The sequence below is a fragment of the Hordeum vulgare genome, chromosome 5H (genome assembly GCF_904849725.1).
Source record: "Hordeum vulgare subsp. vulgare chromosome 5H, MorexV3_pseudomolecules_assembly, whole genome shotgun sequence".
Classification (NCBI taxonomy): Eukaryota; Viridiplantae; Streptophyta; class Magnoliopsida; order Poales; family Poaceae; genus Hordeum; species Hordeum vulgare.
The window spans coordinates 431,137,640-431,165,593 of NC_058522.1; the positions used below are offsets into that span (position 1 = coordinate 431,137,640).

Below are 27,954 nucleotides of genomic sequence, written 5' to 3' on the forward strand. Positions count from 1 at the left end.
ATTGGAAGAAGAACGACTCCGTGAAGCAGACGAACCGACGTAGTCGAACGGATCCTCACATTCTGACATGCTTGCAGAAATCTATCGAGACGAAGTAAACCGAAACAACAAGAATCAACACACAACAACACCACGACAAAAGCACGATAAGATGCACCTCCTAATATGATCCATGATCAGCTATAAATATGCAAGGCTTGGCATGGCAATTCACACAACCAAACACTACACATTAAGTAAGGCTCGGTATGCAACGGGTTGCATATTGACGAAACTCCAAGTTTAATTATTTAGTTTACTAAAGTTTATTTTCACGGCAATATTAAACATTGTTAAACATGGCAAGGGGTGAAGCACAAATAATATACCTATCTAGGCATTTTAAATGAGGCCGGAAGTTCTAATTCTGTCCAGATTTATCCTAATCACATTTTATGTTTCTTACACGGCAAAACAAAGTGGTTCTCGTGATTCTACTTGTCGTTCTAGTCCATTTACATATATGGCTCATCTCCAACAGAGCTAAGGGTAAATAACTATTACCTAAACCGTTTTTATCGCGTCGACACACAAAACAATGCAAACAGCACACTAAACAACATTAAGTATGCATGAGAGTTGGAAAATAATATTCTACATGAAATTTTAACCAAGTTACATATCTAACTCATCAGAATCTGACGCACGGAATAGAAATTACGGATGTTTGAAAAATATGCTATTTTGTGAAAATAAATAAATTCGCGGACCTAAAAAAATATTAACGGGTCGAATCTTTACACTCGGCCTAAACAGCACAGGGGCGCGGGATAGCTAAAAGGTGCACGGGCGCAAAATAGACGGTTGTGGGGGTCAGCTCACCTAACTGGGCTCGACCCAAGTCGGCTCGGAGGAGATGGCGAGACAGGCCGAAAGGGCGATCTGGGCCGGCTCGGGCGCTGGGCCGAAGCGAGGAGGAGGCCGGCTCGCGAGCGGAGGGAGCAAGCTGGGCCTCCACGGTTGGTGGAGCTGGGTCGGGCGAGGCGAGGCGTGATGACCCACAAGTATAGGGGATCTATCATAGTCCTTCCGATAAGTAAGAGTGTCGAACCCAACGAGGAGAAGAAGGATCTGACAAGTGGTTTTCAGCAAGGTAATGTCTGCAAGCACTGAAATTATCGGTAACAAGTAGTTGTGTGACAAGATGATTCGCATCAAGTAGCAAGTAACAAAAGTAACAACGATGCAGAAAAGTGGCCCAATCCCTTTTGTAGCAAGGAACAAGCCTGGACAAACTCTTATAGGAGGTAAAACACTCCCGAGGACACATGGGAATTTCTGTCAAGCTAGTTTTCATCATGTTCATATGAATCACGTTCGCTACTTTGATAGTTTGATATATGGGTGGACCGTCGCTTGGGTACTGCCCTTACTTGGACAAGCATCCCACTTATGATTAACCCCTCTCGCAAGCATCCGCAACTACGAAAGAAGAATTAAGACAAAGTCTAACCATAGCATTGAACTAGTGGATCCAAATCAGCCCCTTACGAAGCAACGCATAAACTAGGGTTTAAGCTTCTGTCACTCTAGCAACCCATCATCTACTTACTACTTCCCAATGCCTTCCTCTAGGCCCAAATAATGGTGAAGTGTTATGTAGTCGACGTTCACATAACACCACTAGAGGAGAGACAACATACAACACATCAAAATATCGAACGAATACCAAATTCACAAGAGTACTTATAGCATGACTTATCCCATGTCCTCAGGAACAAAAGTAACTACTCACAAAGCATAATCATATTCATGATCAGAGAGGTAATGAGTAGCATCAAGGATCTGAACATATAATCTTCCACCAAGTAATCCAACTAGCACCAACTACAAAGAGTAATTAACACTACTAGCAACCTTACAAGTACCAATTGGAGTCGCGAGACGGAGATTGGTTACAAGAGATGAACTAGGGTTTGGAGATGATATGGTGCTGATGAAGATGTTGATGGTGACGAGTCCCCTCCGATGAGATGAGTGTTGGTGATGACGATGATGATGATTTCCCCCTCCGGGAGGGAAGTTTCCCCGGCAGGATCGTCCTGCCGGAGCTCTAGATTGGTTCTGCTCAAGTTCCGCCTCGTGGCGGCGGTGAATCCTCCCGAAAGCCTCCTCCTGATTTTTTTCTGGAACGTAACCCTTCTTGTAGCAAAAGAGGGGGGACAGAGGGCCAGCTGGGAGCCCACAAGCCCCCTAGGCGCGGCGAGGGGGAGGTCGCGCCTAGCAGGCTTGTGGCATACTGTTGGCTCCCCTCTAGTACTTCTTCGGCCCAGTATTTTTTATAAATTCCAAAATAAATCCTCGTTGATTTTCACGGCTTTTGGAGTTGCGCAGAATAAGTATCTCAAACTTTCTCCTTTTTCAGGCCAGAATTTCAGCTGTCGGTATTCTCCCTCTTCATGTAAACCTTGCAAAATAAGAGAGAAAAGGCATAAGTATTGTACCGTGAAGTGTAATAACAGCCCATAAAGCCATAAATATCAACTTGAAAGCATGATGCAAAATGGACGTATCAACTCCCCCAAGCTTAGACCTCGCTTGTCCTCAAGCGAAAGCCGAGATCAATAAATATGCCCACATGTTTAGAGAGAGAGGTGTTGAGAAAACAAGATACGGACATGCACGCATCATGATCCTATTCAGAACAGAAATACCATCATATGAACTCTTATGCTAAAGTGACAATTCCTTCACAAAGTAAAGTATGGGTCAAGAGCCTTACCGAGAATTAACAACCGATAGCCTTTAGTCATTGAAGCAATTGCAATTTATCATAACATCAGAAACAGTCAAGTAAGAGCTTGTAAAGAAAATCCACATACTCAATCATCATTTTGTCTTCTACAATTGCTACAATTCACGTGGTACTCATGAGACCAAAGTTTTAGTCGGACACAGAGAAAGATAGGGGCTTATAGTTTCGCCTCCCAACCATTCACCTCAAGGGTAAAGTCAACAATAATAATTCATGAATACTTACTTCCAAGCTGACATATGAATATAGATCTTTCCCTAACATATGACATTAGCCAAGATAAAGGCGAAATAAAGAATTGGTGTACATCACCATGACTCTTTCAAGGGAAAAAGGTAAAGGTACAAGATAGGCCCTTCGCAGAGGGAAGCAGAGGTTGTCATGCGCTTTTGAGGTTTGGATGTGTGTCCTCTTAGTGTGGAGGAACGTCACTTTATATTGCCTCCTATGATAAAGAACTTTATTATGCAGTCTGTCGCTTTTATGTCTTCCTCATCACAAGTTCGTACAAAGCTTATTTTCCACACACTAATAGATCATACATATTAGGGAGCAATTTTTATTGCTTGCACCGATGACAACTTACTTGAGGGATCTTATTCAATCCATAGGTAGATATGGTGGACTCTCATGGCAAAACTGGGTTGAAGGTTTATGGATGCACAAGTAGTATCTCTACTTGGTGCGGGAGTTTTGGCTAATATGAGGTGGAAGCAATCGTCACATGCTAAGGGATCTCTAGTCATATAACATTGTTCGGAAATTAGAAAACACAATTCATTATGTTGTCTTCCTTGTCCAACATCTACTTCTAAGCATGCAATAGTTTAGTGAGTGTTCACAATCATAGATGGTGTCAAAGAAGATGTATTTATATGTGAACCTCTCCTTCTTTATCACTCCCTATTAATTGCAGCAATGACCAAGGTCTACGTTTGTCTAGCCTCAACAAGTTTCAATCAACATTCTTTTTATATGTGAAGCCATCACTTCCCATAAGATCACTACATGATCTTTCATGCTTTTGTTCTTTTATCATTCTCTTGATCATGGCATGAGGCAAGGCCCTCAACTAAGACACTCTTTATTATATGGCGAGCTCGAATACATCGGGGGTGACACAAAGCAAAACTCAAGCCTAAAACACTAAGACCTTTATTCTACTAGAGAAAGATAAAGCCAAAAAGGATCGAACTAAGAAAAGGTAAAGGCAAAAGATGTGATGGTGATACGATACCGGGGCAACTCCCACAAGCTTTGCATAAGCCAAGGGGATTGCCCATACCCATGCTTAGTTGTCTTCCTTTGGAGGTGATGCTGGTGGAGTTGTTGCAACATGGGTTTGATCCTCCGTCTTCCAAGGCATAGGTGCTCCATCATGGAAAGATGACCGAGTCTGCGGAATCCTCAAATCTGCAGCCAACCGTATTGATTGAAATCTATACTCATACTCACAATTTTGGTTCTGCAGGTCATAGATCTGGGATTGGAGATGATCAATTCTGTCATAGAGCCTGGAGAGGTGCTTCCCGATGTCATTGGCATCGATCTTGTGCTTGTTGGTGAACTCCGTGATCATCATGTGGTTGGCGTTGAGTCCACGCTCCACCATCCCTTGGCACTTGAAGACTTGTTGCTCCATTGCTTTGAGCCTCGCCTCCATGCTTCCGGTCTTCTTGGGCCCCTCAACATCACGGATGTGCAGCATCCCCTCACACATCTTAATAGATTGAGGGTGTTGCAACACTCCCGTGAGGTAGGGATTGATGACCTTCTCGAAGATCTTGTCCTTCGGAGCTTTTGGTGACGCCATAGCAATCTAGATCTGCAGCAGAAACAGGCTCAAAACGAAAACAGAGGAAATTTGCGTGATACGAGGGTCAGACCTTTTGGGAGAATATATAATGATTTTTTTTCCGACCAGAAGGAGTACTCCGCAAGAAAACGGAGTCCAGGAGGCACACGAGGTGGCCACAAGCCCCCAGGCGCGGCTAGGGGGTGGCCGGCGCCTGCCAGGCTTGTCGCCTCCTCATGTGCTTTCCGGACTACTTTAAATTTTTCTATTTTTTCAAAAATTCCAAAACGGAGAAAAAATCTTACTGGAAAAGTTTTGGAGTCTGTTTACTTACCGAATCACATACCTCTTCGTTTTCGGAGTCTGAAACAAGCTGACAAATATCCCTTAGGTACTCCTCCGGAGTTATGGTATTGATAATATTGCTTTCAACATTTATGGAAGTACGTGAGATATAATGCTTGATTCTTTGCCCATTTACCACTCTCGGAAAATTACCTTCCGTGTTGTTGATCTTGATGGCACCGGAACGATATACTTCCTCAACAATGTAGGGACCTTCCCATTTAGAGAGAAGCTTGCCTGCAAAAAATCTTAAACGAGAATTATATAGCAAGACATAATCACCTACATTGAACTCACGTTTATGTATCCTTTTATCATGCCACCTCTTAACCTTTTCTTTGAACAACTTGGTATTCTCATATGCCTGAGTTCTCCATTCATCAAGCGAGCTAATGTCAAATAACCTCTTCTCACCAGCAAGTTTGAAATCAAAGTTGAGCTCTTTGATTGCCCAATAAGCCTTGTGCTCTAGCTTAAGAGGTAAATGACATGCTTTGTCGTAAACCATTTCGTACGGAGACATGCCCATGGGATTCTTATAGGCAGTTCTATAAGCCAACAGTGCATCATCGAGCTTCTTAGACCAATTCTTTCTAGACCTATTGACAGTCTTTTGCAGAATTAGTTTAATCTCTCTATTTCTTAGCTCTACCTGACCACTGGACGGAGCATGATAGGGAGAAGCAATTCTATGATTGACATCGTACTTAGCAAGCGTCTTATGGAAAGCACCATGAATGAAATGTGAACCACCGTCGGTCATTAAATATCTAGGGACTCCAAAACTAGGGAAGATAACTTCTTGAAGCATCCTGATAGAGGTGTTGTGATCAACACTACTAGTTGGGATAGCTTCTACCCACTTAGTAACGTAATCAACAGTAACTAGGATATGAGTATACCCGTTGGATTTTGGAAAAGGTCCCATATAATCAAAGCCCAAACATCAAATGGTTCAATGACAAGTGAATAATTCATAGGCATTTCCTGACGTTTACTGATATTACCTATTCTTTGACATTCGTCACAAGACAAGACAAACTTACGAGCATCCTTGAAGAGAGTGGACCAAGAAAAACCTGATTGCAATACCTTGTGTGCAGTTCTATCTCCCGCATGGTGTCCTCCGTAGGCCTCGGAGTGACACTTCTATAGGATCTGTCCCTGTTCATGTTCAGGTACACAACATCTAATAACACCATCTACTCCTTCCTTATAAAGGTGAGGATCATCCCAAAAGTAATGTCTCAAGTCAAAGAAGAATTTCTTCTTTTGCTGGTATGTGAAACTAGGTGGTATATATTTGGCAACAATATAGTTTGCATAATCAGCATACCACGGTGCACTACGTGATGTATTGATGACATTCAATTGCTCATCAGGAAATCTATCATCAATAGGTTGTGGGTCATCAAGAACATTCTCCAACCTAGACAAGTTATCTGCTACTGGGATCTCAGCACCCTTCCTATCGACGACATACAAATCAAATTCTTGTAGCAAGGGAACCTATCTGATAAGTCTAGGTTTAGCATCTTCCTTCTCCATGAGGTACTTAATAGCAGCGTGATCAGTGTGAATAGTGACTTTGGAATCAACTATGTAAGACCTGAACTTTTCACATGCAAACACGACTGCTAAAAATTCCTTTTCAGTAGTAGCATAGTTTCTTTGGGCACTGTCTAGAGTTTTACTAGCATAGTGAATAACATTCAACTTCTTGTCAACTCTTTGTCCTAGAACAACACCAACAGCAGAATCACTAGCATCGCACATGATTTCAAAAGGTAAGTTCCAATCAGGTGGTTGAACAATAGGTGCAGTTATCAAGGCATTCTTAAGTATTTCGAAGGCTTCCTCACAATCATCGTCAAAAACAAAAGGAATATCCTTTTGCAAGAGATTGGTAAGAAGCCTAGAAATCTTAGAGAAGTCTTTAATGAACCTTCTATAGAAACCAGCATGACCAAGGAAACTTCTTATACCTTTGATGTCTGTGGGGCATGGCATTTTCTCGATTGCATCAACCTTAGCCTTATCGACTTCAATACCTCTTTCAGAAATTTTATGTCCTAAGATGATGCCTTCATTAACCATAAAGTAACACTTCTCCCAATTCAAGACAAGGTTGGTGTCTTTACATCTCTGCAAGACTCGATCAAGGTTGTTGAGGCAATCATCAAAAGAAGACCCGTAAACGGAGAAGTCATCCATAAAAACCTCAACAATCTTTTCACAAAAGTCAGAGAATATAGCCATCATACATCTTTGAAAGGTAGCAGGTGCATTACATAAGCCGAAAGGCATACGTGTGTAAGCAAAGGTACCGAAAGGGCGGGTGAAAGTGGTTTTCTCCTGATGAGCTTGTGCAACTGGTATTTGGGAGTAACCAGAATAACCGTCTAGAAAGCAGAAGTGTGTGTGTTTAGACAGTCTTTCTAGCATTTGGTCGATAAAAGGCAAAGGGTAATGATCTTTCCTAGTGGCTTTATTCAATTTGCTAAAATCGATCACCATCCTATAGCTAGTAATAATCCTTTGTGGGATCAATTCATCCTTATCATTAGGGACAACGGTAATACCTCCCTTCTTAGGGACGCAATGCACCGGACTCACCCAATCGCTATGAGCAACAGGATAAATAATACCTGCTTCCACGAGCTTTAGTATTTCTTTTCTTACTACCTCTTTCATCTTATAATTTAATCTCGTTTGATGATCAGCAACTGGTTTGGAATCAGGATCAGCTTTAATCTTGTGCTGGCATAGAGTGGGACTAATGCCCCTAAAATCATCAAGAGTATATCCAATAGCAGCACGGTGCTTCCTCAGAGTTTTTAATAACTTCTTTTCTTCATGCTCTGAGAGGCTAGCACTAATAATAACAGGATATATCTCCTTTTCATCAAGATAAGCATACTTAAGAGTATCTGGAAACTATTTAAGCTTGAACACAGGATCACCCTTTGCTGGGCGTGGATCTCCAAGCAGTTCAACAGGCAAGTTATTCTTAAGGATAGGATTTTGTTCAAAGACAACTCTATCTATCTCATCCCTTTCATCCATATGCATATCATTTTCATGCTCAAGAAAGTATTGCTCTAAAGGATCAGTAGGAGGCACGGCAATAGAAGCTAGGGCAATAGTTTCATCCTTACTAGGCAACTCCTTTTCATGAGGTTGTCTACCAAACTTGGAGAAATTGAACTCATGTCACACACCTTCAAAGCCAACAGTGACGGTTTGCTTCTCACGGTCAATACGAGCATTGCCAGTATTGAGAAAAGGTCTGCCAAATATGATGGGACAAAAGCTATATTGTGTGGTAGCAAGAACGAGGAAATCAGCAGGGTACTTCGTTTTACCACACAAGACTTCAACATCTCTAACAATTCCCACAGGGCAGATAGTGTCTCTATTGGCAAGATGAATAGTGACATCAATGGGTTCTATCTCGACAGGTGCAATCTCGTCTTTAATTTCATCATATAATGATTGAGGTATTGCACTAACACTAGCACCCACGTCACATAAACCATGATAACAATGATCTCCTATCTTAACAGAAACAACAGGCGTGCCAACAACAGGCCTATGTTTGTCTCTAGCATGTGGTTTAGCAATTCTAGCAGCATCTTCACAGAAGTGAATATCATGGCCATCAACATTGTCGGACAGGATATCTTTGATAATAGCAATGCTAGGTTCAACTCTAATTTGCTCAGGGGTCTAGGTGTTCTAATGTAGCCCCTGCGTATCACAGTTGAAGCTTTAGAATGATCCTTAATCCTAATAGGGAAAGGTGGTTTCTCAATGTAAGCACTAGGGACAATAGGATCATTATAGGCAATGACTTTCTCTTCAACTAGTTTGGGTTTAACTACATTGACTTCTAAGGGAGGATGATATTTAAATCATTTCTCTTTAGGGAGATCAATATGAGCAGCAAATGATTCATACAATGAAGCCACTATCTCATAGTCTAGTCCATATTTAGCGCTAAAATCACAAAAGGTATTCGTTTCAACAAAGGATTTAACGCGATCAAACTTGAAATTCATACCTGACTCCTTACCTTCATCAAGCTCCCAATCTTCATAGTTGCGTTTAATTCTTTCCAATAAATTCCATCTGAAGTCAATATCTCTCTCCATAAAAGAACTGGTACAAGAAGTGTCAAGCATGGTGCGATCATCATGAGAAAGCCGAGCATAGAAGTTCTGAATGATAATTTCTCTCGAGAGCTCATGGTTGGGGCATGAATATAACATTGATATAAGCCTCCCCCAAGATTGAGCGATGCTTTCTCTGTCACGAGGCCAAAAATTATAAATATAATTCCGATCACGATGTACTAGATGCATAGGATAAAACTTTTGATGAAATTCCAATTTCAACCGGTTGTAATTCCATGATCAAGTATCATCACATAGCCTATACCATGTCAACGCCTTATCCCTCAAAGATAAGGGAAAGACCTTCTTCTTGACCTCATCCTCGGGAAAACCTGCAAGCTTAAATAAACCACAAACTTCATCTACATAGATTAGATGCAAGTCTCGATGTGACGTTCCATCTCCTGTAAAAGGATTAGCCAGCAGTTTCTCAAGCATACCCAAAAGAAATTCATAGCAAATATTTTCAGTAGGTGCAGCAGGTTGAGGAGCAACTCCTTGTGCTTCCGTTCGAGGTTAAGATACCCCGAACAAGCTCCTCAAAGGATTAGTTTCCATAGTGACAAGTGGCAATAAATTTCAGCACACTATATAAATGTTTCCTTACCAAATTCCACTTACCAAAGGCGCTTCACTCCGTGGCAACGGCGCCAGAAAAGAGTCTTGATGACCCACAAGTATAGGGGATCTATCGTAGCCCTTTCAATAAGTAAGAGTGTCGTACCCAACGAGGAGCAGAAGGATCTGACAAGTTGTTTTCAGCAAGGTAATGTGTGCAAACACTGAAATTATCGGTAACAAATAGTTGTGTGACAAGATGATTCGCAGCAAGTAGCAAGTAAAAAAAGTAAAAACGGTGCGGAAAAGTGGCCCAATCCCTTTTGTAGCAAGGGACAAGCCTGGAAAAACTCTTATAGGAGGTAAAACGCTCCCGAGGACACATGGAAATTTCTGTCAAGCTAGTTTTCATCATGTTCATATGATTCGTGTTCGCTACTTTGATAGTTTGATATGTGGGTGGACCATTGCTTGGGTACTACCCTTACTTGGACAAGCATCCCACTTATGATTAACCACTCTCGCAAGCATCCGCAACTACGAAATAAGAATTAAGACAAAGTCTAACCATAGCATTAAACTAGTGGATCCAAATCAGTCCCTTACGAAGCAACTCATAAACTATGGTTTAAGCTTCTGTCACTCTAGCAACCCATCATCTACTTACTACTTCCCAATGCCTTCATCTAGGCCCAAATAATGGTGAAGTGTTATGTAGTCGACGTTCATATAACACCACTAGAGGAGAGACAACATACAACACATCAAAATATCGAACGAGGGGTCGGTGGGTTGGGTCTCTCGCGCGACGGATCTGGCTCGGCCCCGGCCACATCCGGCGAGGAGGAGTCGATTCCGGCGGGCGAAGTTGGCGGACGGTGGAGTTGCGACCTGCTGCAGGTCCGGCGCGGGAAGCTGCTGCTGCTCGGGGGCGACCAGATCGGGGCTTGACGACAGCTGACGGAGGCTGCGTGAGACTGGAGCGCGAGGCAGCAGCTCGGGCACGAGCTGTGGGGCTTCGGGCGGCTCGATTTGCGGGCGCCAGCGACAGCTCGATCCGGGCCCGAGAGGGCCGGATTTGGGCCTTGGCGGGCCTGGCGGCTGGGGGAGGAGGGAGAGGCTACGCTAGGGTTTGAGGGGGCGCATGGATCCCGAGGCAGGGCTGGGGCTGCCCGAATATGGAAGAGGGAGTTGTCTATTTATAGACACGGGCTAGGGTTAGCTATTTTTTCGCCCTGATTTCGACCGTAGGATCGAAATCGGACGGTCCCGGTCGCGGGAACGGCTAGGTGAGCTGTGTAAAGTGGCTAGACAGAGATGAGAGAGAATGTGTGTCCCGACACGATATTTTTTAAGACACCGAAAAAACGTCCGACGATAACCGATGACAGTGCCGCTAAGGTCGACCGTTTGGGTATCGAACGGACTCCGATTGCGACGAAATTTGGCAGGCGGCCTACCTACATTAAAATAAGACTACACGCAAAGTTTAAACCCAATCCGAGAATATTTTATACACACCTTTTAAAATAAGAATTATAACGGTTCCGCGGGCGCGGGCGTGTGTGGTTGGTCTCGAAACGGTCTACGACGAGAACGGAGTGAACCAACAATTAATAACGTATGCATATTTTGAAAACTAGCGGCACCGGAGTGCCGATGCAATGCTGATGATGCGAATGATGTGACGATGAATGCGACACACAAACGAACCATACGACGAGAACGGGATAAAAGAGGCATCTTCTGGAGCGTCGGTCTCGGGTTGTCACACCAACGGACAGCCTGCACGCACTAGTACATATATAGATAATTAATTTCTCAAACAAAACATATATAGATTAGTACCACCTCAAATATTGAAAATATAGTACGCAGGAGGTGGACGGACGAAATTACGGTGGTAAGGAGTAGCTCCTTTATTAGTAGGTATACATAAGAAGAAAAGTGAGAGTTTTCGAAAAATACACTTTGGTTTCTGGTTGTATATTCACCCTTTATAAAGAATTTTTTAATAATTAATTAAAATGTTAAAATAGTTTCGAAGTATTTTAGATTAAACTTGACTTTGTTTTACACTAGTATATAAAATTTACGAAAAAATCAACATTGACTTTTGGGAAAAAAGGCAAAATTTATTTGTTATTAGAAGTCACTATTCACACTATTTATCGAAAATGTGTTTACTTTAAAAAAGTCAAAGTAAATTTTTCTTTTTGTGGAATTTTTCTTATACAAGTAAGATGAACGGTTAAGATTATTTCAAAAATATTTTCATGTCTTTTGACTTTTTATTGTAATTCTTTTTTTTGCATATAGGGAGTACATACACCGAGTTTCCAAAAGTTCCCCCTTGGAGTTTTTCAATTAATTTGCGAAAAATGCCCTAAAACCGAAGAAACCCAACCTACATGACACCGGCTCGGATTTGCTGCTTTTTCTTAAACGAGCCAAGACTTGCCATTTTCATTTATTAAAAAGAAAGTAGGAATTGCACGGTTAATTGATAGAAACTCGGCTAAAACCGATACAATCCAACCTACAAAACTTGGGTAGCATCAGCCAACCTCACCAAGGAACACACATCTGCAAACAATAAAAGACATTCCCCAAGGGGTCGCAAATGTCATGGTCATCACTTTCCCTCCGAACGAGCGACTCTGACTTCATCATAGACCTTCATGTCGAAGCTAACCCACAAACGGCTGCACAAAAACACAAATATTTTCCGAATTTGAGGAACAGTTCTTGAAAACCCATACTCCCTCCATTCCCTTATACAAGACCACAAATTCATATTACACGTACCAAGGCAAATTTAAATGACCGGGTTGAAAGTCAAGGTTTTCTTTTCGTTAACCGGAATCATTAATACGCTGCATGAATGCAACGAATGAGTGAGAAGAAAGCAGCCCACTGTCATTATGAATACATGCATGCAATTATTAAACAAGTTGCTAGTATGAGGAAACATCATTAATGTTACCTCGATTATTATTGGTGGCCTTATATAGGTGCAAAATGTATTTTCCATAATGACCTTGTATAAGGTAATGGAGGGAGTACAATTTTTGAAAATCCAAAATATTTTCTCAAAATCTAGGACATTTTTTTGAAAACAAGCAGAAATAGAATTTGCGAACAATTTTTGAAAACACGGTACATTTTTTGAAAAAATCGAGAACATTCCTGTAATAAACAAAACATTTTTCTAATTTAAAGAATCATTTTTTCAAATCCTGAACATTTTCTAAAAAACCAGAAGATTTTTTTAAAATCCAGAAAAAAATTCTAAAACACAAAAACTTTTTCTAATTTGAAGAACATTTTTTGAAAGTCTTGAACAAAATTTTGAAAAAGAGCATAGATATTTTCCCAATTTGAAGAATATTTGTTGAAAACCCAGTAAATATTTTGAAAATGCCGAACATTTTCTGAAAATCCAGAATATTTAAAAAAAAAAAGTAGAAACAGAATTTGAAGAACATTTATTAAAAATCGAGAACATTTTTCTAATAAACAAAAACTTTTTGGAATTTGAAGAACAATTTTTAAAAATCTGGAACATTTTGTGAAAATCCTTATGATTTTCTGAAATTCGAAAACATTTTTTGAAATTTTATAACATTTTTCTATAAAGCAAAAAACATGTTTCGAATTTGAAGAACATTTTTTGAAAATCTGGAACAGTTTTGGAAAGTTCAGAATATTTTTTGAAAATCAAGAACAATTTTTTGAAAAAAAGGCAGAAACATTTTCCAAATTTGAAGAAGATTTTTTGAAACCCAGTACATTTTTTGAAAATCCCGATGATTGTTCAAAAATTAAGATCTTTGTTAAAATCCAGAACATTTTTTTGAAAAAAGCAGAAACAGAATTTGAAGAACATTTTTTGAAAACCCAGTGCATTTTTTGAAAATTGAGATTTTTTTAAAAAACTAAAATATTTTTCGAATTGAAAGAACAATTTCTGAAAATTGCAAACACTTTTTTAAAAACCAGAACATATTTTGAAAAGCCACAACATTTTTGAAACAGAAATGAAAAAAAAAGGAAGTAGACAAGAATAAAGAAAAAAACCGATGCCAAGAACCTTCTAAAAAGATTATAAAACCGTAAAAAATGGCTGAAAAGTCTACAAGGTTCCTAAACCGGGATCCCGGCAATTGGTAATGGGCTGGTCCAGATTGTGTCGCTCCCTTTTCGTTTATGTGCGAAGCCCCGACATCTTGACGCAAAGAGCGACAAATAACATTTTTCGATAGGATTTTTCGAAATCACTAGTTAGCGAATACACCTTTCAACGATTACTTCACCTTCACAGGTTGTGACAAGTGGACACTGCATGCGTGCCACTTGCCGTAACCTGAGAGTTTCCCTTTTTTCGTAGATTCGTATTTTTAAAACGTTTTATCTTATAAACCTTGCGTTCAAATCTTGAACCGTTTTCACCGTTGGCTTTCTCGCGTCGAGATCTTCAAAACTAGATCCCATGTTGATAAGTTTTGAAGATTTTTTTCATGAAAAATCGGAAGAAAAAACCGGTCGAAAAAACCATGCCTCACGCGATAGAAAAAAAAACAAAAACGCGGATTTTTTCCGTTTCCGAGAGGCACGGATCTTGCCTCTCACGAAGGCAAAACCGTGCCTCTCGCGGAAAAAGAGAGATTAGAAAACGTGTTTTTCCCCTCTCGCAAAGGCAAAATCATGCCTTTCACGGAAGCAAAACCGTGCCTCTCGCAAAAAAAACAAATAGAAACGCGATTTTTTTCCTTTTGGAAGAGGCACAGGCGTGCCTTTTGCGAAGGCAAAACCGTGCCTTTCGCGGAAACAAAACCATGCCTCTCATACAAAATACAGAAAACATGTTTTTTTTCTTTTCTGAAAGACACGAGCGTGCCTCTCGCGAAAGCAAAACTGTGCCTTTCATGAAAGCAGAATCGTGTCTCTCGCAAAAAAAAATGAAAACGCGTATTTTTTTCCTTTACGAGAGGCACGGTCATGCCTTTCGCGAAGGCAAAATCGCGCCTCTCACGAAAAAACAGAAAACGAGTTTTTTCGCGTAAAATAAAAGAAAATGCATTTTTTCATGAAAAAAATTAAAAAAATTCGTCAAAAAGTTACGAAAGACCGGTGAAAACCATAACACCAAAAAAATTCGAAAAAAAACCATACAAAAAGACGAAAACACGTGCGAAAAAAATAATCGAAAGGAACGCTCAGAACGCGACATGTGGTGGCGGCTGGAAACGCGCCCAAGTTACGATGCGCGGGAGTGATCGCTGGAAGGCTCGCGGGGAGCATTCGCTAACTAGTTGCTCCCAGGATTTCCCCGTGGTGTGGCCGCACCCTGGTTGAGAGTGTTGGGCTAACAGTGTGGGCTCACGTTCGGTCATATCACCATTTGGGCTTGGGCCGGGCTCCAAACTGACGGAACGGAACGGAACGGAACGGGAGAATGGAGGAAAGAAGACGGCGATGACTCCAGTCTCCAGCACAACTGTCCAAGGCAACTCCGTAGGAGGGGAACGAAACGCATCAGGCGGAGCGACCATGGCGTCGTCGCCGCAGCAAGGCCAAGGCCAGGTCCAAGGCGGCGGCGGCGGCGGCGGCGGCGGCGGAGTCTGCCCGGCGGAGCAGTTCTGGTCGCTGCTGGACAAGGCGGACCGGCGCTTCGCCCGGGTGCGGGACCTGCCCCTCTTCGGCCGCCAGGAGCCCGCGGAGTACGGCAAGGCCTTCCGCATCTACACCCAGCTGTGGCGCATGCAGCAGGAGCACCGCCACCGCCTCCTCGACGCCGGCCTCCGCCGTTGGCAGGTCGGCGAGATCGCCGCCCGCATCGCCCACCTCTACTACTCCCAGTACCAGCGCACCTCCGACACCGCCCTCCTCTCCGAGGCCTTCGTCTTCTACCACGCCGTCCTCGACCGCGCCTACTTCCTCGACGACCACCTCGGGGCCTCCACCAAGCACCTGCGCTTCCTCGCCAGGTTCCTCCTCGTCGCGCTTATCCTCGGCCGCCGCGCGCAGACTGTGCCCCGCCTCGCCGGCCAAATCCGGACGCTCCTCGACGAATCCAAGAAGACCCTCCAGGTCCAATTCAATTCTTCTCTCTTTTGTTTCATTCCTCGCTTCCCGATCCCGACACAATTAGCTCGCTCTTCGTTCACCGGCTCGAATTAAGAAGATGAAATCTTGCAGGAAGCTGATTACAGGGAATGGAAGCATGTCGCGCAAGAAATCACGAGGTTTCTAAAGGCTGACTCGCCCTACATGAACATGAGACCTCTCAGGTACAGCTATGCATTTGATCCTCCCCCGGAAACTCTTCCGTCCATCCCACCTACAGTCAAGAAGCGCGGTCTGCTCTTAAGCGATGCCATCCTATGCAGCTATTATCATAACGAGGTAATGCTTCCCTGGTTGCTCGCAGTCAGATGCATCGTACTTGCTCCTTAGTTTTAACTGCAAAAAGATCATGTATCTATGTGTTACCTTCAGGTCAAATTTACCGACCTCACTCTAGACACATTCAGAATGCTTCAGTGTCTTGAATGGGAACCATGTGGTTCCTTTGCACAAAACAATGGCTACAGCGCCCATGATGAAAGCGGGCAAAATCACCCCAATCTCTTGAAAGATCTGAGAGACGCTGCGTTGCCCCCCAACCCACTAAAAACAGTTCTCTATCGCCCCTCAGTGCCACATTTCCTGACAGTAAGTTCAGTTTCTCATTTGGCATCTTGTCAACTCAATGTTTGATTTATTGTCTTCATCCTGAATATACACACTGCTCATTGTTACTCAATGCACTGGTTTGGTCCTAGGAGAGAACTTGTGGAGCAAACTCTTCTAGATTCATTTCAAATTAGGAAGTGCAAGTGTAATGTGTAAATGGCTGCCAATGTATGTTTATTGGAATGATCAGAAACGGGCTAGTAGGAGAATTGGAAAAGGTGGGGAATTCTGCAAAATAGGTACACTATGCTACTAACTAACTCATCTGAATTACGTAGCGAGGAAGCATGATGATGAGGGAAGATAATGCAACTATACTGATTATATTTGTTCCATTGCCAATAATACCATCCTCTCCATTATCCACCCATCATAACCAAACAGTCCTTCCTTGATTCCTTTACATCCATAGCAGTTAGGAATTCTAACCTGAAATATATTTGAGGCATAATGATATTAGTGATTCCTGGGGTGCTATGCTATTGAAATGATCCAATAGAGAGATGATTGCTGTTGAACAAAATGGCAATGTTTGGTGCATGCCCTCTGGGTCCTCCTCTCATCCGCACCCTCCTTTTACGGTCGAACATTCAAATTCTTTTTTTCTTTCACTTCACAAGAAAATATAGTTATATGAACTCCTATGTTTACACCATTTTATCATAAATGAAATATTTGCCTGGATAAAAAACATTATGATGGAAATCCAGGTCCTTGCCACCAAATGTGAGGAGCTCCCGTTGAATGCTATGATGTTGATATACCTTTCGGCTTCAGGTTGGTGCCCCAGGCTTGTAGAACTAAAATGTTATCAGCCGTCTGTTAGGGAGTCATTCTAGTTAGCATTCAAATGTGATAATTTCTTTCAGGTGAGGTGGGCTCCTCTGGACTTGGTCCTGATACAAGCGAGAGGGTTGTGAACAGTTTTAGTAAGTTTGACATATCTAATACCAGGGCCGTCACTTCAAAGGAAGATAATGAACCATGTCTCTGGTTAGGTTGCCGTGAAGGTGAAGGTATTTTTTCGATGCTGAGTTCATTCGATTATGTTTGATGTCTCTAATGCAACACATAACTAGTTTCACTATGCTGAGTTCATGCGACTAGGTTCATTATCTGTAATGCGGTACAGAACTATTTTGATGGCATATGGTTGTTTGAAGTTGCCTTTATACAGACTTAAGGATATTTTTTCTTTTCAAAAGAAGTGTATTGTTTCTATCTTTCTGATACATGTTCAACATCTAGGCTCAAACTGCATATACCCTTGTGACCTGATCCCGTTTACAAGGAGACCTCTCTTTTTGGTGATTGACAGTAACGTCAGCTATGCATTTAAGGCAGGTTTGTTTACTCTTCTTTATTTTTGCTGCCATATCTGTTATTCTGGCTAGTGAATACTGAATATATATTCTTAGTGGAAGTGGAGTATCCATGATCGATGGATGCTTCGCGGAATATTGTTATGCTTTCTTGAGATGAAACAGAGGTTATTGGGCCGCTCGTATGCGCATACACAAGCTTATATTTTAATAACATTTTAAAGTTCTGTTCAGATTTGGTGCTTCTCTCAGCATACTTCTTACTCCCTCCGTCAGGAATTACTTGTCGCCAAAATGAAAAGGAACGGATGTATCTAGACCTAAAATACGTCTAGATACATACATTTCTATGACAAGTAATTCCGGACGGAGGGAGTATTTGGCAAAATATGTATTTTATACTTATCCAAATGGCATTCCATGGTTCTTATTCTCATATTCACAGGCCTTTTGCCCTTATGCTCTTATTGTGGAACAAAGTTCCTTTTGCATTTTTTGTTCAAAAAAAGGTTCCTTTTGCATTTTCTTATTCTACAATTCAGTTTGCTCCTTTTCTATGTTTTCTTTTCTTTTTCGTTTGATGCTCATGTTTGTAATCTTACTCTCTAATCTTAAATGAAAAGGCAGAGCACCTGCCATTTGCCTGTAAAAAATTCTGCTCCTTTTGTCCTGTCGTTATTCTTCTCTGTAGGCTGGCTGTAACTGCTAGTTCTGTCACTGATTTTGTCCATGCTAATTGTTGTACTTAATAATTGCAGTCAATTCATGGGGCTGAAAAGGGCGAGACAGCTGCAATGTTACTTTCTCCAAGCTCCCGATCTTGCTCTGCAGGATTCAGTGGGGACTCTAGTCGGCAGAGTGGTAGTCAATTTACTATGTTCCTCGCAGCTCCATTGCAAGCTTTCTGCTTTTTGATCGGTAATAATAGGCTGGACACTGACAAGGTTTGCATTTTTATTTTGTGATAAATTTCTTATTTCTGCCTGGCACTGCATTTTGCAGTTTGAGAATTAATACGATATTTTTTCTGTAGGATTCTTATAACAAAGCCGAGGAGCTATTATCCTTGTCATTGAATGAATGGGCCATGACTTTAGTTGCATCGTCTTCACTTGACCCTGTCTGGGTTGAAGTTTTAGGCGATCCACTCCTGAGGCGGCTGCTTCTCAGGTTACCTAGCTTGTCAATCTGTGATACTATATTCCCCGCTCCAGTTCACGTCCTCGGTATTAAGTTCATTCGCGTTTCTTGCAGGTTTATCTTCTGCCGAGCCACGCTTTCGCTGTTGAAAGCGAGCAACGATAAGGTGGAGTGCCTGCCAAGCTGCGTGCCTCCATTGCCGGAGTCGGTTGGGGGAGAAAACATGCTGTCGCAATCCTGTGTGATGCGAGTGGCATCTTTCTTGGGCGCCATTGACCAATTCTCATTCGCCGAGGTTACTACATGGCCTGACATCGATGAGCCGACCAGCAGTGGAGGTGCCGACAAAGAGTTATGAGCAGAAGCTTGATCGGCAGTATTATGGACCCATTTCTCCTCTTGAGATTTATTCCTCCTGAACTGCTAGTAACAGTTGTTGATTTGTGAGCTCCCGTGGTACAAAGAGAAAGTTGTAGCATCATTCACCCCAGTGTGACATTAGTGAAATTTGACTAGGGAATAAAACCCAAGTACTTGATTGATCTTGTAAAATCGAACGGCGAGAGTTGCAACTGAATTTTGATGTCGCGAGCATAATGATCGAATCTGCAGAAGTGGTCAGTTTTTTTTTTTTTTTTTGGAAACGGATGCAGAAGCCAGCATAATGATCGAATCTGCAGAAGTGGTGAGTTTTTTTTTTGGGGGGGGAAACGGATGCAGAAGCGGTCAGTAAAACGTGGGGATAATCTTTGGAATGTGAGTGTCAATTGTCAAACAAAATCAAAAGGAAAATTGGAAAAGCACACCACTGCAATCAGGAAGCCATGAAGGGTAATTTCAGGTCCGGACTGCTTTATTTTTCTTCTTTTCTTTGGATTGTGATCAACACCACGTCTGTGCTCCGGCACTCTTGCTGAACAAATAGGCGCAGTGGCATGGCGAATGTCGAGATGGCGCCCAGAAATTCGCAGTGTGCCTTCAAGATCAGTCACGGTTCGACCCCTTCCGGGCTGAAGAACCTTCATGAACAGGACTACTCCATCCGATCCATATTAATTGCCGCTGATTTAGTACACCTTCCGTGCAAGTATTTGAAATTTTCTCTTGCGAGTATTTGAATTTTTCTCTTACTCGAAGACAAAGTATAAGTAGTGCTGCCGTACTGAACCTTTACTTCAAATATGAGTAAGCTCACATCGATCACCGGACAAGCAAGGCTCTACCAGCAAAGCATGGCAGAGGGGACAATGACCTCCAACTCCAACGAACTGGATGGAAACAATACGGTCATACCTTTCGCTTCTCCCCTGCCCTGCGTTCCAAAGCGATCGAATCTAACCCGATCGGCCGATTTCTTCTCTTCCCTATCAAATATCGCCTCTTGGATTCGTGACAGCGAAACACAGAGTACGATGCCCATTCTAATGGTTAATAAGTAAGTAAGTAAGAGCATCAATAGGCGATCGACTCCAGAACCCTTAATAATCAAAGGAATCGTCTTCGCACACTCTTCGTCGACTCAGAAACGCGTCAAACAATTTGTTGTGAGAAACACGCATCAAACACTTTCCTGAATCCTGATTCTGTATTGTACAATTTCCTCCCGGGTAAAACGAACGTCTGCAATCCCCCCGAACCACACCAAATCAATTTGTACACCATCTTATTACCACCTGTGTTGTACAACATCCAGTAATCACACACATTCACACCTTGGGGGCAAGCCGGCGACCCACCCCTCGCCTCGTCGGATTCCCTACTAGGCGCAGGCGCAGGGGTTGTCGACGACGACGAGGTCGTCGCCGTCCACGTCGCCGCTGCGGAACGCGAGGTACCCGGCCGCGAGCCCGAGAACCACGGCGATGAACACCCCGCCGTTGAACGACATGACGGCGAGCATGAGGAGGTACCCTATGCCCGCGTTGACCCCGAAGAGCGCCGCCGTGGCCACCCGCGCCGGCATGCGCCCGCCCGCGAAGGCGGCGGCGCCCGGCGCCAGCAGCGGGGCCCGCGCGTCGGAGCCGGCGGGCGGGGGGAGGGGGTCCGCCTTGGCGCCCGCGAGCAGCTTGACCCGGATCCGGAAGGCCTCGAGGTACTGGTAGAAGGCGGCGGCCAGGAAGAGCGCCAGGAGGGAGAGGAGGTAGCCCGTCCACGCGGACGTGCGCCAGCCGTCGAACAGGATCGTCGCGGACGTGCCCCAGTAGAAGGTCATGTGCATCATCGTGGCTCGCAGGCGGGCGGCGAGGGAGGGAGGGTGGGGTTTGGGATTTCGACGCGGCGGGGGAGGAGGGGCGCCGCCGGACGGGGAAAGGGGCAGGCGGGGCGGGACGGCGGAAAGGGAAAGGAAGGACGAGGATTTCCGGCGAGGCGACCGGTGGGATTTTAAAGGGGCGGCCTTTGTTAGCGAGCCGCGGCTTTGGGGCACGGGGTTTCGATTTATTTACGTTCCGCGCCATTGGGAATGTAACGGAAGTTGGGCTTCCCGGCACGTTACTAGTACATCTTGCCTCGCTGTGGTATTTTACCGTAACTTCTCCCTCAAAAAACAAACAGAGCAAGCGATGTCTAATTTCAAAAAAAAAAAAAATGCGCTAAGTTTTGTCTCGTTTTTCCCAAGTTTCAACACATTCTTGTTAAAATGGTAAGTGATTCTCTGTTAAGTTTAATCTAGATTCTTTCGTCAACATCTAGATTCATCATCACACACAATAAACTTTGCATATGCCCCGAAACAAATGTCAAACAACAAGAGAGGCAGAGAGATTTAGAACATATGAGTTCCATGGTGGTGAAAGATGACGTAGCCTTTCACCGTAGAGGGGGTAGACGGTCGGTCGTCAGGGGCGTAGTTGAACTTGAGCAAGCAACCGTGCTCCCCCACAACCCTACCTCCCTCACCTAATGTAGATTATCAAGTGACGCTATTTTAAAGGCATCGCTATTTTCTCAATTGGAGAGAAATGAGGCGATGAGACTGCAGAGATTTTCGATGTAAAAAATGTGTTTACAATGAGTTTCGGTATTGACACGTATATTATTGAATTTGAGTCATATCACACAAGCGCGTGATACGGAGTGAATGAGTGAGGTGTGTGTTGTACTCTCGTTTCATGCTACAAGGACTATATATCTTGGTGTTTTCTACTCAACTATCAATACGGGACTAAAGTTACACACATGTCGTATGCAATATGAACTGGCCTTTGAAATATTTTATTGTGCTCAGCAGAGACCCTTAAAAGCTATTACCTCCATTCCGAACTATATGAACTTTAGGATATTACAATATAAACTACTTTTGCCGTAGAAAATATAAAAGTGTGTATAAATCACTAAAAGTAGATATGAACTGACACTAAAACACATCTATATGCATCTGACCTAAAAAAAGAATATTTTGTAATACGAAAAGGATCTACTCCCTCTGTTCCTAAATATAAGTCTTTTAAGAGATTTTATTAGGTGACTACATACGAATCAAAATGAATGAATATACATTCTAAAACATGTCTACATACATCCATATGTAGGTCTCTAGTAGAATCTTTAGAAAGACTTATATTTAGGAATGGAAGGAGTAGAAGAAATACAAGTCTTGAGAATTCCCCCTACCTCGCCCATTGTTTTTTTTCTTTTTTAAACGCACCACGTCCATGGTGGAAATACGGTGCCACGTTCGAGCTTTTAAATTACAAAATGTCTTGACTTCTTGGATATGCATATACACTCTTTTAAAAACACTTTTTTAAGGTACCACGGCGGGTCAAAACTGCGAAACCCCGAGCCGGCTGGCACGAGGCGCGAAACTCGCCTCCCGCGCGACGCGTCGTGACAACTTGCCAACGGAATCGTGGGCAAGCGACGGAAAAGGAAAAGGGCACCCGAAAGTCCACACCAGCGGATGAGACCGGTAGGCGTCGGCCATAGGGGCACCCACGTAATTAGCCGGGTAGGCCTGCCCGATGAAACACATCACCGGGGTAGTACTCGCGCGGCAAGGGACGCGGGCAGTACATGCGCGCGACCTGTACTGCAGTTGTACTCCCTCCCGCGGCAACGGCAGTGCAGGCGCGCGCCCGGCCCGGCCGGCAGCGCGGTGGGTGTGGGGGTGGAGGTGGCGTGTCCGCAACACGCCAACAGTTCGTTTTCTCCGTTTTATTGCCCCCCGTTGCACTGCACCGTTTTCTTTCTTCCGTCCCTGTTTACTCCGGGCACCCCTTGGTCAAATACTACTCAAATAGCACAGGAATTAAAGTATCAGACTAAGAAAATATATATCCTGATTTGCTCGTGATGTAAAATAGGGCATTTGGTGATGCGAATTTACATCGCCTGCAGCTCTTGAGAAAAACAAGAGTCGTCGCGCGAACACCCGATGATCGCTATAATTTCATACCCCAACCACAAAAAATGCTAGACTTACGGAAACTTTTTACAAGATTTAACGGATTGGTCTTTCTTCTCACTAATCTCTCCTTCCCTGATTTTTAGGATGGGTCCGCTCCATCTTAATCATCAATCAATACATTTCACCTCATCTCAGCCTGTAAAACTCCTGTAAAACTCTCGTACGTGTAGCATTGCTCCCCCAACCACACACGGCCGCCGTGCCGCCGCAACCCACCTGCATCACCCCGTCGCTGCTGGATCTGTCCATTCCAACCCCGTCATCGTCGGATTTGTAACTTCCTCACGGTGACATGACCCCACATGGCCATCACTGCCGCACTTCGCCCAACCATCTCCCATCTACAGTAACATTGCCGCCGTCATCAACACTGCATACTATACTTTTTAAAATTGTGTGAAAAAAATATGAAAATGGAAACATATTTTGAATTTATGAACATAATTTAAAAATAAGAATGTTTTTTGAAATTTAAAACACCTATCGATTACGATTTCAAAATAAATAAGATGTCTTAAAATTAATTAATATTCAAAAGTAAAAGGTCAGTTCACGAACCTTCAAATTTAAGATGATTCATAAATCTTGCAATGGAACTTCGAGAAGGTTACCAAATCAGAATTCAACGCTTGCTCGTTGTTAAAATAAGCTGGCCCAGGTAGGAGCTCGCTCGCTCGGTTTTATGCAAAGGGTCAACAATATGAAGCATTGAGTGTTGTGTAGGGATTGCGGACACGAAACGGCGCCAAATAGAGTGTATTCGGTACGCGACGTACACTCCCTTGACTGACACGACGCGACCCATTTGCTCTTCTTGCGTTTCTTTTTCTGGCTCGTATTTTTTCTATTTTGTTTTTGTCTGGTTTTATGCCCGTGTTTTCTGTTTTTATTATTGCTTCTTTTGTTTCTCCATATTTTTATTTTTCATTCTAAAATCCGGGATTTATTTTTTAAAAAATTCGTGAACTTTCCCAAATTCGACAGTTCTTTTCTAAATTTAAGCTTTCAAATACTTATTTTTTCCAAAATTTGTATTTCCCCCCTCAAATATGTGAACCTTTTCAATTTTGTGAACTTTTTTGTCTCAAATTTATGAACTTTTTTTAAAATTGGGGGACTTTTTTCCTCGTATACGAGAACCATTTTTAAGATCCGTGAGCATTTTTCTCAAAATATTGAACTTTTTTATGATAGTTGGTTTTCTAAGAAAAATGGCCTTTTTTAACTCGTGAACTTATTTTTTTCTAGAATTTGTGAATATTTTCCTAAATTTACTTTCCCCCAAATCCTTGATCATTTTTTTAGTATTCATGGACTTTTTAAAATTCATGATTTGTTTCCACCCCGTGACCTTTTTTGAAATCATGGATACTTTTTAAATCCCTGAACCTTTCCAACTTGTGATTTCTTCCAAATCTATGAACCTTTTTTCAGTACTGTAGACTTTGCTCAAATTAGTGATCTGTTTTAAAATCTAAGAACTTAATTTAAAAACGGCAACCCTTTTTGTGTGTGAACAATAATACAACAGCATAAGAGAAACTAGTTAAGAGATGCCCCCTCCGTAACCTAATATAAGGGTATTTAGATCACTAAAATAGTGATCTAAACGCTTTTATATTAGTTTACAGAGGGAGTAACTCTTAGGACTGAAGTTGACAGTGGGTGTTTGCATTTTCAATCTCCCTGTAGGTCTGAGAAAAAAGTACTGATTCGGTTAGGGTCTCAAGCTCGTTTGACATGGCTACCCACTTTGTCATAGAAGTACTTCAAGTTCATGCATCTCTCATCTTCGAGAATCATATTGTGAAGAATAACACAACATGTCATGATGCTTTTTTAAGGATCGCTTGTCTCAAAACCGACCAGGACCATGGACAATGGCAAATCTAGATTGCAAAACCCCAAATGTTATTTCACTGCCTTTTCGGGCTGCCTCTTGTGCCCTTGCGAATTCAGACTCTTTCTTACTTTGGAGGTCTTTGATGCTCTTCAGAAATGTACACCAAGAAGGGTATATACCATCTGTAAGATAATATCCTTTTGTGTATTCATGCCCATTGATAGTATAGTTGCAAGCTGGAGAATCACCACTAGCAAGTCTAGCAAGCAAATGAGATCGTTGCAACACATTGATATCATTTAGAGTATCCGGCATACCAAAAAAGCAATGTCAAATCCATAAATCATGTGAAGTTATCACCTATAGCACAATTGTTGCATCAGGAGACTTGCCACAATACATTCCCTGCCATGCTTTTGGGTAATTTTTCCAAGTCCAATGCATGCAATCTATGCTTCCTAGCATGTCAAGCCAATCTCTTCTTTCGTTAAATGCCATCATTTTTTTATGTCTTCCTCATTCGGTGCGCGGAGATATTGAGGACCAAAGAAACGGACAATAACTTTGACAAACATACGCACTGACTCAATTGTACTATCTTCCCCAATGTGAAGATACTCATCGGTATAGTCAGCCGGAACGCCGTATGAAATTACCCGCATAGCTGCCAAGATTTTCTCATATGCACTAAAGCCCTTCAAGCCCGCGACATTCCTTCTTTGAGTAAAATATCGACAATTTGCTTCGCAAGCTTCAATAATTTTAACAAAGAGGGATCTGCGCATACGGTACCTTCTCCGGAAGAGGTGCGGCGGGTATGTTGGATTGGCGGCGAAGTAGTCTCACATCAGCATCTCGTTGTCGAGATGGTGATTTTGAGGAATCCAAAGACGACCGACAGTCGATCCACGTCGCCTCTTTCGGTTCTCGTCTCCGTGCTCCTTCACGGCAAGGGCCATCACCAAGCTCTGCTCGCGAAATGTGAGAAGCATCCTCTCAACATCTGAGTCATCCAAAGAGGATGAATCCTCGAGCAGAAACTTCTCAGAAACTTCTCGCACAGGCTCAATTCCATCTTCGGCGGTGGCTCTCCCGCCATCGTGGATTGGTGAATCCAGGGGAGCCGGTTCGCTGGCTTGGCGGAAGAGGGCAGCGACGCACCAGCGACGCGATTCGCCTCGAATATTCGGCTAAAAGTGACGCCCCAGAGCCGGTGGCGGACTAGGGGAATCAGTGGCGACGCGGCGGAGAAAGGGGGTGGGAAAGGGCGCGGGCTGAAATATCCGTCCCGCCAACCGCTTCCCTGCAATACAAGGCACCGTATAGGCGAGACGGAAACCTGTGTTTTCGCGGTTCGGAAGGGGATTTTACGGGGACCCTCAAAAAAAAAATTACAGATCGAACGCGTTTGCGGGGTCTGGTCTCGCAGCATTTCCCGCCCTCACCCTTATTTTTACGGTTACTTTACGGGTTGGGGCATTATACAAGGTCTGCTAGAGATGTTCTTAGACACCTAAAGCCGCAATGCCTCTATTTGGTACGCATGTCGCGTGCGAGCAGCATGGCGTGTAGCCCCACTCACGCTATGGGTATTCGTACGGGCCAGCCCATTCCTAGATATGATCACCGTTTTGGGAAGGTTCTCTCCTTTCCTTTTGTTTTCTCTTCCTTTTTTTTCATTTTTTTGTTTTACTTCCCCTTTTATTTTTCAATTTGTGAACACTTTTCAAATTCATGAACATCTTTTCAAATTATTAACATTCTATGAGACTGTGAAGATTTTGCAAACACATGAACATTTTTTTAAATCGTGAACATTGTTTTGCAATTTTGTGAACATTTTTCAAGGTCAAAAATATTTTTTGGCATTGATTACATTTTACGGAACATGTGAACAATTTTTTAAATTCAGGAACATTTTCAAAACTGTGAACATATGTTATCAATTCATGAATATATTTCAAATTCATGAACATTATTTGAAAATTATGTACAATGTTTTGAACCAGTGAACATCTTTTTTAAATTCAGGAACATTTTTTGCTTTTGACGAACGTTATTTGTAGTCATGAATACTTTTTGAATCGGCAATTTTTTTTTAATTTTGAAATTTGGGTACAATTTTACTAACTCCCAATTTTGTGAATAATTTTTAGGAATTCATGAACATTTGTCAAATAGACGAACATTTTTTTGAAATCATGAACATATTTTAAATCCGTGAGCATTTATCATTTCTTGAATTGATTGTCAAATGATGACCATTCTATAATTTCGGTAACATTTATTTCACAATCCACATGTTTTTTAAATCCCAAATTATTTGTAAAAAAGAAAAAAACTAAAAACAGAAAAAGGGCTTCCCGTCCTCCCCATGGGTTGGCTCATGAGTGCGCGTGGGGGAGCGGGTTGGGGTGAGCACTGCCTTCGTTTCACGCGCGCTAGTTGATGATTACGAGCTCCCTAAATCCTCAACGTACTTCCGTCGTAAGTTACATTTGTGGCCGAGTAATGAAAACAACGCGAATGACCTCTATTGAAAATATGCCGTAGAGGTAATAAAATTGTATTTTTATATTTTTATATTTATAATTAAGAGTTTATATTCTATGCTATAACTGTCATGATCCTGGAATACACTATTCAGTGGTCAACTCATATGCACGTATGGAATGATAAACGGTAAAATAAGGTTACTAGTCTCGCCTTTAAGACTGGTTCAAGTGTTGTTGGTGATCAAGTTTTTTGGATCTTAGGATATCGTTAAGTGTAACGATGATTCTAAAACAAGGTTGAGAGTATGATGTTAGAAGAACAATCATATTGAATCGACCCA

General features: G+C 42.5%; 2 protein-coding genes across 3 annotated transcripts; one reads left to right on the top strand and one right to left on the bottom strand.

The window, feature by feature from the left end:
• Positions 1-15,144: 15,144 nt before the first annotated feature.
• Positions 15,145-19,472, top strand: LOC123397295 (protein SCAI). Of its 2 annotated transcripts, XM_045091901.1 has the most exons (9): positions 15,145-15,760; positions 15,869-16,075; positions 16,169-16,384; positions 17,116-17,182; positions 17,275-17,421; positions 17,654-17,745; positions 18,486-18,671; positions 18,761-18,897; positions 18,982-19,472. In XM_045091901.1, the coding sequence occupies exons 1-9, from the start codon at positions 15,146-15,148 to the stop codon at positions 19,223-19,225; spliced, it is 1,911 nt and encodes a 636-aa protein (XP_044947836.1). In that variant the 5' UTR covers position 15,145; the 3' UTR covers positions 19,226-19,472. The 2 variants fall into 2 exon arrangements, with proteins under 2 accessions (XP_044947836.1, XP_044947837.1); XM_045091902.1 differs by lacking the exons at positions 18,761-18,897; positions 18,982-19,472 and having other exon boundaries at positions 17,654-17,749; positions 18,486-18,587.
• Positions 19,473-20,433: 961 nt separating this feature from the next.
• Positions 20,434-21,214, bottom strand: LOC123397297 (copper transporter 5.1). The gene has a single exon (XM_045091903.1). The coding sequence runs from the start codon at positions 21,086-21,088 to the stop codon at positions 20,627-20,629; it is 462 nt and encodes a 153-aa protein (XP_044947838.1). The 5' UTR covers positions 21,089-21,214; the 3' UTR covers positions 20,434-20,626.
• Positions 21,215-27,954: the final 6,740 nt, after the last annotated feature.